This window comes from Mytilus trossulus, chromosome 4 (genome assembly GCF_036588685.1).
Source record: "Mytilus trossulus isolate FHL-02 chromosome 4, PNRI_Mtr1.1.1.hap1, whole genome shotgun sequence".
Lineage (NCBI taxonomy): Eukaryota > Metazoa > Mollusca > Bivalvia > Mytilida > Mytilidae > Mytilus > Mytilus trossulus.
Genome location: NC_086376.1, coordinates 52078481 through 52094715, shown reverse-complemented (window position 1 = coordinate 52094715; position 16235 = coordinate 52078481). Strand labels below are relative to the sequence as shown.

The 16235-nt window shown below is 31.2% G+C and overlaps 1 protein-coding gene across 1 annotated transcript; it reads left to right on the top strand.

Moving 5' to 3' along the window:
- The first annotated feature begins 2915 nt into the window (after positions 1-2915).
- Positions 2916-4403, top strand: LOC134715492 (elongation factor Tu-like). The gene has a single exon (XM_063577698.1). The coding sequence runs from the start codon at positions 2942-2944 to the stop codon at positions 4355-4357; it is 1416 nt and encodes a 471-aa protein (XP_063433768.1). The 5' UTR covers positions 2916-2941; the 3' UTR covers positions 4358-4403.
- Positions 4404-16235: the final 11832 nt, after the last annotated feature.

Here is a 16235-nt window from a genome sequence, read left to right as displayed (position 1 = left end):
AGGGGCGGGGGTTGGGTGTCGGTGGGGTACTGATCCTGATATCCTGGGTCCCGAATTTAATAATAAAAAAAAAAGTAAATATCCCGACATCCCGAAATTCGAAAAAAGAAATCCCTGAACCCGAAAGGTTCAATCCCGAAATTCCGAGTCCTGCCTCCCTCTCTGTCAAGTTGTAATAATAATGTGCTGTCTAAGCTTTCAATTTTTATTCAAGATAGAAAAGATGCTTGTCTTATTTAAAATTGCAATAAACATAGATTTTTTTCTGAAGATGTATAATTTAAAAATGTTAACTGTATATATTATGTAGTTTGTTATGATTTATATTGTGTATAATGTGCTCCTGTTATGCAGTCTTCTGCGGCTGAGTTTTCTTTAATAAACTAATAAACTATGAAACTATGAAACTAGATTCCGTGATAATGTCTGCCCATTCTCCATATGGTGCTTTGCTAATGACATGGTTGAGATAGTACGTTTGTCTTAAAAAAACAACTTCAGATACTTCATAGTAGATCCTGAGAGTCTCAGGTAGATCTAATTGTTCGTTTCGAAGCGCATTGCTGTCGTTTCCTTTGTCGATTACGGTCGAGCATTTTCACATTTAACAGTCTTCTGTAATACATACATATAGTACGATAACACATTAAAAGTTTTTCCCTCAATAATTTGAAGTAACTTTTTTGTGTATGTTTGGTCTTGATTAAAACAACTGCATGTGTCTGAGCCATTTTTCTATAGTCTGTCAGTTGTATATTGCATGAAAGCTGTTTGCTAAGTATTAAGATAAAGGCTAGCTTAACCTCAAACTTATTGAGTTTTATTGTTATAGGCTTTTTTCACTGAAATTCTTAATAAATATAAATGAGTTTATTTTACATATTCCCTGAATTTAATCAGTGAATCTGTAAAAAAAAATCTTAATTATTTCAGGGATTTTGTAAATTCACTAGTCAATATCAGGGATTTTATGTATCACTTATCAGTTCAGTGATTTTACAAATTCCCTGAAATTTCAGTGATTTTACAAATTCCCTGTAACATATATATATATATATATATGCCTAGACGTAGATACCTGCGTGTGATGACGGAATCCTGAGCATCATAAAGTATATGCATCAAGCAACACTCAAGTTTGCATGCTGTGTCAGTGACACATATTTGAAATATAGTATAATTTGAGGAAATAAAGTTAATTTGTCAAAAATATTTAATCAATCATGTTTACAGTCTATTTTTTGTTTAAATAAGTAGTTTAACATTTAAAATATGCCAGCTGTATTAAAATAAAGTGCAAATCTTTGACGTTTTGTACTGAAGTCGGTTGAAATAATTGAAAACTACGTCGAGTAACGTTGCCAGTACTAAACCGAGCACTGTGTGTAACGTCATCATGCTGGTCGTAGATGCTCACTAAAATATGCACGGGTAGAACCAACTTATGGTTGATTCAGGACATTGTGTACTGTTTGTCGATATTTTCTGTATGTTCATTTTATCACGGTTTTTTCTCTCGTTATAGTTCTGTAGCGTTCGTAAGAAAACATCGAGAACATTATTATGTTTTTCTATATTCAAGTGCTGATCTTTTTTTTTGGTGTGTTAGGAAGCATTTGCAACGTCTAAAACTTTTTGACATTTCTTACATTGCATATTGAAAATTAAAACAACCTGAATCTTGAATTGGATTGATGTGAAACGGAACTTACTGGAGCTAGAATATAAGATATGCCCAGTCGTCGGGAACGCCTGATTGCAATTCATTTTCTTAGAAATCCAGCATTTTGATCTTGAAGGGCCGTGTTCAAGCTCACACGAAGGGCAGGGTGATATATACGTCATATTGCCTTAAGGTGATACACGTTTATATCATGCATATAAATTTAGATATTTTTGTTGAGTTTCAAGCTACTAGTGTCATGGATTCGAAAATTTACTGGAGCAGACCATCCATGAATTTAGCGTACTTTTATGGCTAACATTCCTTGGAAAGATTAAGTACATGTACTCGTTTTAAAAAGCTTTGGAATGTGTCACGCCGTTTCATACCCATTTCTAACATATTGATAAGCTTTTGCACACCGAATAGTACAATCATGTACAACGACTGACCTACCTAAGGGGGACCCGCTCCAGTCATGCTTCAGTGATTCCCTATATAATCAACCAATTTTTTTTCAGTACCACGAAAAGGGGGCCCCGTGGATTCGCCTATGGTACATGTAATATAAAAGGTATATATACTGCTGTCAGGAGCTGTACAGATGATCAATTCATAAAATTAATTGTGTCAAAAACACCAAAAACATATTCATTTGTGTGAAATTGTCTGCACCCGCGCCTGTGTGAACATTCCTGTGCATTTCAAAATTTCCATTCGGGGATTTCCTTTCAATATTTGGAATAACTTCTATTTGAATACATTAACAGCTAGCTGAGTGGGCTGAGTATTATGTATCTGACGGTATACCGTACAAAACCAAAATTATGATTTGATCAGTTTAGATGTTGAGATCATTCAGTAGTTGAACATCTTAATAAAGTGTTACTGAGACACTCCTGTTGAATGGTCATATACTAAATTAGGATATTCATCAAATTAACTATAACTGTTGCATGTTTGAAAAATACTTAGTTACTGAAATCTTGTAAATAATATTCGATGCCCACCCCATGGAAATCTGAAGTATACCCAAATATTTTTCAACGCCCTCTTAATTTCAGTTTATAAATGACCAGTCACTTACGAAACTTCTTATTCTTAATTATAACAAAAGCACAGAAAATCGTTAGTTCAGAGCCTTTAATATATATCGGACGACATTATATCTAGTATATTGATGGTTGCCCAATCACAGGAGACAATTCATATAGAAGAATTACAACACAAGTTATTTTCGTTTCATCCCCAGTCCGCATAAACTCCATAAATACAACCATGTCGAACGTAGTTCGCCGAGCATTTCTTCACAGTATTCGTACATTATATAAACAATCACTAATTAATTTTACTTCAAATTACTCGAGAAGTCTTCTAACCACCAGGAATTATACGAAAAAAAATGACGAAGCTGAAACTCCAGGGAAACCGCATTGTAATGTTGGTACAATAGGTCACATTGACCATGGCAAGACAACATTAACAGCAGCTATTACAAAAGTTTTGTCTGATTACGGTAAAGCAAAATTTGTGCAGTTTGAGGATATTGACAAAGCAGAGTTGGAAAGAAAACGCGGTATAACAATAAATACATGTCATGTTGGTTATGAAACCGACCTTCGTCATTATGCACACACTGATTGTCCGGGTCACCTTGATTACATTAAGAACATGATTAATGGCACCTCTCAAATGGACGGGGCAATACTTGTCGTTGCTGCATCAGAAGGCACAATGCCACAAACTAGAGAGCATGTGTTATTAGCAAAACAGATAGGAATAAATAAATTAGTAGTTTTCTTGAACAAAATTGACTTGGTTGATGATGAACTTGCAGAGCTCGTTGAACTTGAGGTTAGAGAATTACTTGAAGAATATGGATATGATTCAGAAAATACTCCAGTTGTCAGGGGTTCAGCATTGAAAGCTTTGAAAGGGGATAAATCTGGACATGATTCTATATTAAAACTGATGGAAGCTGTAGATAAATACATTGATATTCCATTTCGTGATTTATCAAAACCATTTATTTTACCAGTTGAACATGTGTTTTCAGCCAGAGGAAGAGGAACAGTGGCAGTTGGTACACTCAGAGATGGAATTATAAAAAAAGGACAGCAAGCTCAAATACTTGGAGAAGGAGTAACACATAAAACAGCGGTATCTGATATTGAAGTTTTTAAAAAATCTGTAACAGAATGCCAAGCGGGAGATAATGTTGGTGTTCTCATGAGAGGTATCAAAAGTAATATTGTAACAAGAGGAATGTTTTTATGTGAACCAAATGCATTTTCTCAACATGATGCTTTTGAGGCAAAAATTTATGTGCTAACACGTGCTGAAGGAGGACGGACAAAACCGATCACTGACAAGTACATGCAGTTACTGTATACCAATTATTTTACAGTACAATCTTGCATATTAGTACCAGAGGAGACAAAAATGATTATGCCTGGTGAAGTTGTAAATATAACAATGTTGGCTAGAAAATCCATGGTTTTTGAAGTTGGGACAAGATTCACAGTAAGAGAGCTACAAAGGACAACTGTGACAGGGGTAGTTACAAAGTTGCTGCCAAGAACTGATATAGAAATTATTGGTTTCAATAAGCAAAATATGAAAACAACTTATGTAATTGAAAGTGGAAACCAAACTGTTAGATCGAAACGATTAGCTAGAAAATCAAAGAATTAGTTTTACAAATGTAGTTCAATTATTAAATGTTTTATCATGCCTATAAGTATTGAATCATTGTCTTGGGAAATTAAATTTTGGGTTAATATAAAAGGAGATGTAGCAATGTGTGGTATTATTGTCAAAGAGATAACTATTCACCAGAGTTCAAAGCAATTAGTGCCAATCAAATTCATTACTGTCTTTAGCAATGAGAAAAACCCATTCTATATAGACATATAAACATGATAATAAAAAAAATTACGGTACCAATTTTCTTGCACGATATGCGCATTTCGACAATACATGTCTCTTCAGTGATGCTCGTGGCCAAAATATCTGAAATTCAAAGCTTATATAAATGATGAAGAGCTATAATCGAAAAGGTCCAAAAAGTAAAGCCAAATCCGTGAAAGGAATCAGAGCTTTGCATGAGGGAGATACATTCCTTAATTTATAATAATTTCTAAAATTTCGTAACAGTAAATTTAAATAACACAAAAAATCCGTATGTTCATGCCAGTACCCAAGTACTGGCTACTGGGCTGGTGATGAAAAGCACATGAAAATTGTCAAACCTTAAAACTAAGAGCCTTATTATATACATTTTTTTAATCTATAACAAAACAATTTTCTAAACACAAATAGGACAGACATTAACCAACAACAACCAATGAACTACATGCTTCTGACTTGGGACAGACACATGAATTTAAACATGAATAATGTGGTGGGATTTAACATGTTTGAGAGTGCTTCAACCTGGCCCTCTTACCTCAGACTTTGGTGTAATATAATACAACAAATGCCTTTATCACACCTTTTCATTTATGTAATCAATAAAGTGATATGAACTACATGTACATGATGTATGTATATCATAACATGTAATATTATGGTATACTGGAAATTTTTCCTTGCATTTACGAGTTTTTGAATTTGTGAAAACCTATTCTGTCACTATTTTTGCAATAATCATGATACGTGACGCAGTGATATTGTTTGCCTTAAATGAGGGGGGAATAAAGGCTTTTTCCCCTGGAGAAGAATCCCAATTTAAAAAAAAATGGCTTAAAATTATTCCCAAAAAGACAACTTTATTCCCTAACAGTGCTGTCTTGGTAGTAATTGTGCACAAATTCAAACTGAAAAACACTCATTTTTAACATTTTTCATGCCTAGAATGGCTATATGTGCAGATTTGAGTGTCTTTTTATGTATAATCACTGACAAAAAGGGGTCTTATTTCAAAGCAGGGGTTGATTCTTGAAAGGGGGTCTGTAAATTAAAGTTTTAGTTAAATTTGTGGTTTACTTTAAATTTCCCAATTTGATGAAAAGGACGCATATTTTCCCTATAAAAAAGGGTAGAGGTAGTTTTGAAAAAAGTCAACAATATCACTGACATGCAACAATGTGCAATAAAAACTTCACAAAAACAAATCACAAAAAATTCTTATCATGTATTTACATTTGTGTAGGATGAGTCAGGAACATAGATATACTGTTCCCAGGATGAGTTGATAGTTCTTTTTAACTTGTTTAATTGGTAAAGTTCAACAAATGTTCAAATGGTCATGGGAATGATGTATAGAATAGAATAGAATAGAATATTTTTATTTTCCAAATTAGGGCCCCAGGAGGGCATATAATACAGACAATATTATTATAAACATTAACATATGCAATACACACATAATAAAAGATATATAACAGTGTTATAAAAATAATAAAATAAAATAATATACCACAGAAAATACACTCAAAATAGTAGCAATGTATTATTATTCAATGAATACTATGTTGTAATTGACTCAAGTGCACCCGGTAAGTGTATCTTCACTTTAAAAAGACAAACATGAGGCATTAGTAGTTTGTGCGGAGAAATGTCAATATAAAAAAAAAAAAATACAATACAAAAAGAACCCAATAAAAAACAAAGCAATTAAGCACTCCCACATTTGACTATGAGGTATACGGCAAATAACAAAGTATATTTAATAAAGGATATTTAATATGACTTATCTGCAGAAAGCACCAAGAGTCGGTGCTTAAAGGGGAGTCCCTACTTGTACTTTATGCAGATGAGTCAAGCTCCTTAATTATTGATTATATTTTTAAAGCATATTTTTAAGATTATAGATTCTGTGTCCAGCCAGCAAAGATCATCAAGGGACGGTGCCAAAGAATTTGAAATTCTTCTTATGATCTGTGCAGGCTTAACAGGGTATCCAAATTCATATTAAAGAGTTATAGTGAATTCGTTATTGCAGATTAAGTTGTACTTTAATTCTTAGTATCTTCTATATATTTGTAAAATGCAAATAGTACATTGGGATCCTCATTATTCATTATCCAAATTAATTTGTTATCAATATTAAAATTTTGAAAGTTTGGACATGATTTTAATATATTTTGCATCAGTTCCTCTCTTTTTAATAAATGAGTATCACATTTAAATAAAAAATGAACTTCATCCTCAACCTCACCTGAGGTGCACCTGAGACAAATTCGGTTTTGTCGAAGAGTACCCTGGTATCTACCAGATTCAATTTGCAATTTGTGAGCAGATATTCTTAATATAGTAATACATTTCCTTTGCTCAAAATGTCGAATTATTGACAAATAGTTTTCAAAACCGAAGTTGCACTTGAATGTTACATAAGTTCGTAGTTTACCATCTTTATGTATATCTAGCTGTTTTTTCCACAATGCTGTATAGTATCCCTTAACTATCTGGCCACAGTGTAGTTTAAATGTTGAATATTTTTCAAGAATATGTTTTTCTATGCCTGACATTTTTTCCCTTAAAATATTAATTGATCCATACCAAGAGTTTTTTTTTGTTTCAAATAGCTTTTTAGAACAATTATATGCAGCTTTTAACAAGGGAAATGATGAGCCAATATTTTCTAAACGATGCCAATATCCTAAAACATGTTTGACTATATCATAGTGAAGTGGAAAACGGCCTAATTCAGACAAAACTGCAAAGTTTGTACTCTTCCTATTAACGCCTAAAATATATTTGCATAATTTAATATGAAGTTTTTCACAAAGTATCCTTGAATAAATTGTATCCACTGTTATGTGTTCTTTTTTTAAACGTGCAGTAAAGGGATTGAAATATCCCCAAATTTCACACCCATATAAAAGTATAGACTTTATTGTATGGTCAAAAACATGAATTGCATTTTTAACAGTAGGATTATGCACTAAAAAATCATTACATAGTTTGAAGTATGCTTTTAAGGCTCTTTGGTATAAATCATTCTGAGCATATGAAAAAGAACATGATGCATTAAATTGGATACCCAAATATTTATAATTAGATACACACTCCAGCTCATCTTTGTTGAAAATAAATTTTTGAGAGATATGTCTGCCTGCCTTGTTGAATATCAACACTTTAGTTTTTTTAGTATTTATATCTAAGCACCAGTCATTGCAAAAATTATGAAGTTCATTTAATTTCTCTTGTAGTCCTTCAGCTGAGTTAGATAAAATTACAATGTCATCAGCATACATAAGGCAATGAATGAGTTTGCCATCCAGCATAATTGGATCTCTGGTTTGTGTAAAATAGTCTGGAAGGCTATTTATAAATATTTTAAACAAGTTAGGACTCAAGTTATCTCATTGTTTAACACCAAGCTTTGTTTGAAAGAATTCAGTTATTCTATCATGTACTTTAAAGGAGAACACCAAACCACAAACAGAAACCCAAGATGACATTACCAGCAAAATGTTACAACAAATTTTGGAGCCATTTGGTAATAGAATAGATGTGCTAGAAAATTCAGTCTTACAAATGACAAATACCATCACAAATTACTGTACACTTAAAGGTGAAATAAAGAATGAGGTCACAGAAATCTTTAGTAAAATCCAAGACCAGATTAGGTCACTCGATAATCTAGCTCCAGCTAAGATTCAAGAGAAATCATTGAAAGAAAAACAAGGTACTATTGATATGCTAAACAAAAAGATTGATAACATGAAAAAAGAACACATGGAAGAAAAAACACAGATTGTTTCAAAAAGTGAAGCTGACAAAGTTGAATGGAAAAATAAAATAAAGTCTATAAGGGCCGAAAAGATCAGTTGCGAAATTAAAATTGAGAAACTACAAACTGAAGTGGACGAACAAAATAAAATAAAAATGAACATGAAAAATTCATATCAAGAGAGACTAAAAGAAAAAGATGAAGAGATTAAAGATCTTAAAGATAGGCATTATGCCGCCTTATATGACCACAATGAAGGAGTATGGTCAAAAGTAGATTATGAAAGAGCAAAAGTACTTCCAGAAGGTAATATACATGTAAGGAGTGAAACTAACAACACAGTAACTCCCGTTGTAGATGAAAATCCTTACCATGCTTTAAGCAACGAAAGTGAACATTCAGAAGTTCACAATAGGCAAACAGAATGCAAACAGAAACAAAATATTGAGGAATTGGATTTTGTTGATAGTCACATTTCTAGACATAAAAGATCGTGTGATATTATTATGATTCATGATTCAATTTGCCATGATATTGATATGAGGCGACTCATAAATGGATCAAACATGACAGGAAAGAAAATAACGGCTTATACTATCCAAAAAGCAGAAGAAGTCATCCGGCAAAAACATTGATCGAACCGACACTCTCATTCTACACGTCGGAGTTAATGACTTAAAAACACACAATGTTGAGGAAAGTTTTCAACAATACGTATCTCTGGTAAACAGTGCACTGTCAATATCGATCAATCTGGTATTATCACTCATGACTCCCAGTGCAGCTGATTTTCTTAACGACAAAATATCAAAAATGAACAATCTAATTGCATCTGAATTTGAAAACTCAGCCAAAATAGCTTTGTGTTTGAATAACAATTTCTGTCGTCAAGGCAAAATACTACAACAACTGTATTGGATTGACACAAAACTATCCAGAGACCAAGGAGTGAAGGTACTTGCCAGTAACCTAAGACGAACAATCTTCTCTCGTGATGAATCCATCAATCATAACAAATCACAAATACCAAGGAGACAGCGCTTTGACCGTCAACATCAGAACCGTGCATATGCAAATAAGCCTTTATTTCAAAGACCTAGTCACAACACACACCGAGGAAATGGGTTTCAAAATCTGAGAGGTGACCAATTTCAGTCCAATAACAATCTGATGAATTCACTAGCTTCAGCACTCTTGAGTGTTCTTAACGGTTAACAAGAACTGAGACTACTATAACACATGTGTTATAGTAGTCTCAGACAAGAATTAACAATAGTTGTGTACTTTTTTACTTCAGTCTAGTCAAAGGAAAGTTAGAGTTTCTTCCCTTTAATCAGTATTATTGTATTTTGTTAGAATTTTTATTCATTTTACTTTTTAAGAACTAAAAGGTTTATATTAGATATTTTATATGTAGATTATTATAACTCGTTTATATTTTTCTCATTTGTGTGATTAAGGATCCCATAGATAATTTCAAAAGAAAATCAAATATTATGACAATTAAAATACCCAAAAGTGTATCTGTGAGTTCATGGAATGTACATGGACTTTATAGAAATATTAATGGTTATAAGATGAGCAAATTAAATGATCAAAATTTCAGAGAAAAAATAAGGTCAGATATTGTATTTCTATCAGAAACTCATTCTTTTTCTAATGATGTATTATACCTTGAAGGATACAAATGTTTTGTTAATTGTAGATCTACTGAAAGTAGTAGAAAAAGAGGGGGTTTAGCTATATTTGTAAAGAGAACAATCATAGGTGGTGTGAAATTAGTTGATAAATCTCTGAGTGATATGGTATGGTTTAAATTAGACCACACCTACTTTGGTCTTAAACGTGATCTTTATATTTGTTTTGTGTACATATCACCATCTAATTCATCATATACATTAAGAACTGGTATGGATAAAGAGATATTTGAAAAACTTGAGACTGATATTTCTAATTTTAACTCAGTAGGTGAAGTCATGATAATGGGAGATCTGAATGCTCATATTGAATCAAAAGAAGTAGATTTTATATGTGATGAATTAAATGACCCCTTGGAAGATTTTCTTCCACCTAACTATATTGCAGATAATGTACAAATTAAACGTAATACTCAAATGCCACAACGTACAAATAGTTATGGAAAAAGTATCCTAGAAATGTGTACTAGTTCACAGTTACGTATTTTAAATGGACGTACTTTAGGAGACTCTATAGGGAAAGTAACTTACCATAGTTACAATGGAACCTCAATAGATGATTATTGCATCTGTAGTTCAACATTCCTAACAAATATACTAAACTTTACAATTGAAGACTTTCATCCAAATGATTCAGATCATTGTCAAATAACCGTAAACATTTTTTGTAGTAAAATATTGGGCCCTAAACAGGACACAGGTAATAACCTTCGGAAATTGCCACCAGTCATAAGATGGTCTTCAATAAGAGAGCAAAAATTTATTGAAAATTTAAATTATGATAGTTTTAATAATATTTGTACAAAAACCGAAAAGGCCTGATAGCAAATGAGAATGCTGATAACAGCACAACAGACGTGAATGACGTGGTATCTGATTTTAATAAATTATTAAAGGGAGCAGCAACCCTAAATAACAAATTTGAATCAAAATTGAATAATAAACAAAAAAGAAGGAAAATCAAAAAACCATGGGTTGACAAAGACTGTGATGCTAAATATAGGCATATAAAAGCTCTCTGTAGAACTTTAGGTAGGAATCCTTGGGATTCCAGTTTGAGATTAAAATTTTTTACAGAGCGAAAAAACTTCAACAAGCTTGTACGTAAAAAACATAGGGTCTACAAAAATAAAATATTAAAGAATATACTTGACCTATCTGAGAAAAACCCTTCTGAATTTTGGAAATCTGTAAATTTATTAAAGGAGAAAACAAAGGAAGAACCTAGTTCCAATATTTCACACGATGAATGGTTGAAGTATTTTAAAGATTTAATGAATTTTCAACATTGTAACAATTTTGATGAAAACCTTAGTAGTATTGATTGTAATAATGATTGTTTGAATAATAATATTACTGCGGAGGAGGTGTTAAAGGTTGTAAAAGACTTAAAGTTAAAAAAGTCTGCTGGTTGTGATGGTATAACAAATGAAATGATTAGAGTGTCATGTGGTAAATTAGTTAAAACATATGTGTTGATTTTTAATTTGATATTTAAAAGTGGAATCTTTCCTTCTGTATGGAGAGAAAATATAATTAAGCCTATTTTTAAAGGAGGGTGTTTTAATGATCCTTCAAACTACAGGGGTATAGCTCTTTCGAGCTGTTTAGGTAAATTTTTCTTAAAAATATTATCTACCAGATTAGACAACTTTCTAGAAACTAACAGTATATTACATAAGGAGCAAATAGGCTCCAGGAAAAATAGCAGAACAAGTGATCACATTCTAACATTAAAAACTCTGATTGACAAGACCTTTAAAAAATCTAAACATCTCTACACTTGCTTTGTAGATCTAAGAAAAGCGTTTGACACAATCAATAGAGATGGGCTTTTTCATAAGTTACTAAAATATAATATAAAAGGTTGTTTTTTCAATATTTTAAAAGATATGTACAAAGATGTATCTTTCTCTGTAAAATTAAAAGAGGGACTAACACAAACGTTTCCCTCATGTGTAGGATTAAAACAGGGTTGTATATTAAGCCCTACATTATTTTCATTGTATGTAAATGAACTGGTTGAAATGTTTGACCACAAATGTGATCCGGCATGCCTTGATGATAAACAAGTGTCTTGTCTTCTTTATGCAGACGATTTAGTATTAATATCAGAATCTGCATCTGGCCTACAAAATGCTTTAGATAAATTAAATATATTTTGTGAAAAATGGAATCTATCTGTTAATCTTAATAAAACCAAAATAATAATATTTAATAAAGCAGGGAAAATTATTAGAAAGCACAAATTCTATTATAATGGAAAATTACTAGAGCTAACTGATGAATACAAGTATCTAGGTATAATTTTTAAACCATCTGGATCTTTTACCACAGCAATTGATCAGTTATGTAAAAAGGCTAGCAAAGCTATATTTTGTATTAGAAAACTATTATTTTCTGAAAAGATGAATTTATTACCACATTTAAAGCTTTTTGACTCTTGCGTTAAACCTATTCTGTTATATAGCAGTGAAGTTTGGGCTACTATTAGTTTAGTGAAACAAAATACTACCATCGAGTCAAATTATGCAAACTTCAGTCCAAATAAAATTCAAATCAAATTTGCTAAATTTTTATTAGGAGTAAATAAAGGTGCTGTTAATAATGCTGTACTTTCTGAATTAGGTTTATTCCCGCTTTCATTGTCAGCCCTTAAAAATACAATTAACTTCTGGCTTCATATCATTAACATGGACAGTGAGAGTATGGTAAAGAAAGCATACAATGAAAACTTAAACTTTCCTCATGGTTTTTGTAGTAAATTAAAAGTGTTATTAAGTAAAGTTGGCTTTCAACATGTCTGGGAAAATCAAAATACTATGTCAAAGAAAAAATTACTTTTTTCATTTCAAAAGAAATTAGAAGAGGAATTCATAAAATACTGGAAACAAGCTCTTTTTTGTCACTCAAATAATGGTAATAGTCATGGTAATAAACTAAGAACATATCGCACAGTTAAAAATAATTTTGAATTAGAAAAATATCTTCTACTGGACCTTAACAAAAGTGTTATTTCTAAAATGGTAAAAATCAGAATTAGTAATAGTAAATTACTAATAGAAGTTGGTAGATATACTAGAACACCTTTAGAACAGAGAATTTGTCCAATTTGTAACGATGGAATTGAAGATGAGTTCCATTTCCTCATTCAATGTAAAGCACTAGAAATTAATAGAAATGTACTCTTTTGTAATTTAAGTGATATAGTTCCATCTTTTGCTAATATGTGTGAACAAGATAAGTTTAGTTTCATTTTGAAAAGTAATGATACAGACATTAGTACTGTAAGTGTAGCTGGAATAAGCGATATGTATGATATGAACATTCATTTAAAGCAAACATAATGTTGTTAAGAACTTTTATAGTATTAAAGCTAATTGTTAATAGCTTGAAATAATAATTTTGTATGAATAACACCTCCACGCAATGTAAATATAAAATATGTATCTCTTATCATTGAGAAAATATGGGTTTTTTTTTTTTTTTTGTCTGTTTGTTTATTTTTGTACTTGTATCTGTATTTTGTAAATGTCGGCTGGTATCATTTCTGTATAGGAATTTACACCAATAAAATTATTTGATTTGATTTGATTTGTATTTTTATACAAGATCTAGTTTCAAGATACATATTCTTTATAACGCTATAAAACCTTGAACTAACCCCAATCTCTAACAGCTTAATTCTAATTCCTGTATGTATTACTTTATCAAAAGCTTTATGAAAATCAACAAAGCAAGCAAACACTCTCCCATCCTTAGTATTACAGTATTTATCAAAAATACATTTTAAAACAAACATATGGTCAGATGTTCTTGCCTTTCTTGTGAAACCTATTTGACAATCATTAATTACATTATTTTCTTCTAAAAAACTATCCAACCTTATATTAAGTATACTGTTAAAAAGCTTACCAATTGCATTAGTGATTGTTAGTCCTCTATAATTATTTGGGTCAGTGACTTCACCTGACTTATGTAAAACTGTAATATAACCTTCGGTCCAATTTCTTGGGTATAAACCATGAGACAGACAAGAATTAAATATTTTTGAAAGAGACGATAGTAAAACATTTTGACTGTGTTTAATCATATTGTTTGAAATGTTATCCAAGCCTGGTGATTTGTTACAACGTAGTTTAGAAATGGCAAAAGAAATTTCTTTCTCTGTTATAAGTTTATCAAGATTATTAAAACAAACATTTTTTTCAAGATTATCTAGCTTTTTTTCCAACTTAGCCACTCTTTCTTTGAATGACTCATGTAATTGATATAATCCATTGAAATGTGAAACCCACACAGATGGTGCCACAGCAGAACTATGGTCCTTATTATCATTATTTTTTAAATCATTAATTAACTTACAATAAGATTTAGGATTATCATCATGTAGATTCTGTAACTGCTCAACAAGTGATTTTTTATATTCTTTATACTTAAATTTTCTAAGTTTAGAATATTGCTTATTAAGCTTATAATAGTGACCTCTCACTAATGGGTCATAAGAAAATTTTGAATATATTTTACCGTAACTTATTAATTTGTTTCGGAGATGGTACAAATCTCCATCAAACCATTTTTTTTGTCTTTATTTTCTTATTTCTTAGTTTATTTCTTTTTAAAGAATTAGTAGCAGCAGACAAGAAAATATGTGATAATTCTGCTGCAGCCTCATCGACAGAGGATTGAGACTCTTTAATTATACTTTTATTAAATGTATTAATTTGTGTTTGTATATCTGGTAATAATAGAGCTGTCTGAAAGTTTGTAGGTGATTCATCTGACCATATGAAATTTGGAGATTTATCAAACATATTAATATTACAATCATTATCATCAACAGTAAATTTACTTGACATTTCCCATTCCAGTATACAATGACAATCTGAAATGGTAGGCATAAAGTTGTGAACATAAAAATATAAAATTTGATCCAGAATACTCTCCGACACCATCACATAGTCAACCACACTACTGCCGTTTGGCGTATAACATGTGTACTTTCCAAAAACATCCCCTAGGACTCGACCGTTTAGTATCCTTAACTGGTTTAGAATACAGAGATCTAATAGACTCTTTCCCCTTGAATCAATTGTTGTATCACTGCTTTGTCTTTTTAAGATTTGCTTATCAATTGGGTAGTTATCAAAAAGAGGTAAATAAGATTGATCATCATTTAAAATATAATCAGGGGAATTGGCAATTCTTGCATTAAAATCACCACACAGTTTAACATTACCCATTTTCATATATTTTGCAGTTTCCTGTTCTAAACATTCAGTAATGCCCCGGTCGAGTCCCTGAGTATATGATGACATTGAGGGTGGGTTATACACTACACACATATACAAGTCTTTTTGAAAACCCAAAAAATCCTTTTCTAACTTTATCCACATAATGTCAGTACAAGTGTTTTTAAGAATTTTTACATAAGGTTTGATATTTTGTTTAACTAATACTGCCAACCCACCAAAAAATCTGTTGTTTGCCCTAGTTTTAGGTCTACATACATTATAACAATTAAAAGGACCTATTCTATGAATATTGGACTCATATCCTATGTGTGTTTCAGCAAAAAAAGCCAAATCATATTTATCAATTTTGTTTAAGAAAAGGGGATCATCCGTTTTGTTACCCTCCTTGTTCATAAGGCCCCCTAAATTAAGAAAGCACATTTTTAATGATGTGACTGTTCTTGGTGACATAGTCCCTTCTATTCTTGTATTTATTTTAAATATCAAAGAAATTTAAAAAACAAAATGAAAAAAGAATTATTTAAATACTTTCCAAGTATATAAATATTTTATAAACAATATGATAAAGAATATATGCAAAAAGATAAACCTTTTTATAAGGTGACAATTAAAGAATTAGAATTTAATGGCCGTCAAGTTAAATCAGTTGATTTTGTCCTTCACTTGATTTTGATTCCTTTTTTTATCTTTCTTTTTGTAAACTTAGTTAGTAGTGTACCAAAATTCCCTTGTGTGCAATTCACACATTCAATTGTAATAAAGGGAATAAATTTAAGGCAATCCTTGCGTTCTTTGATATTCACTATGTTATTTAGAACTAATTAGTTGAATTTATTTATGAGTTTTAACTTTTCAAATAATAATGAACAATATTAAAAGTTTACAATGTAATGTTTGTTCATTTATGACATCCTGAATTTTATATGGAAAAACAAAATAGA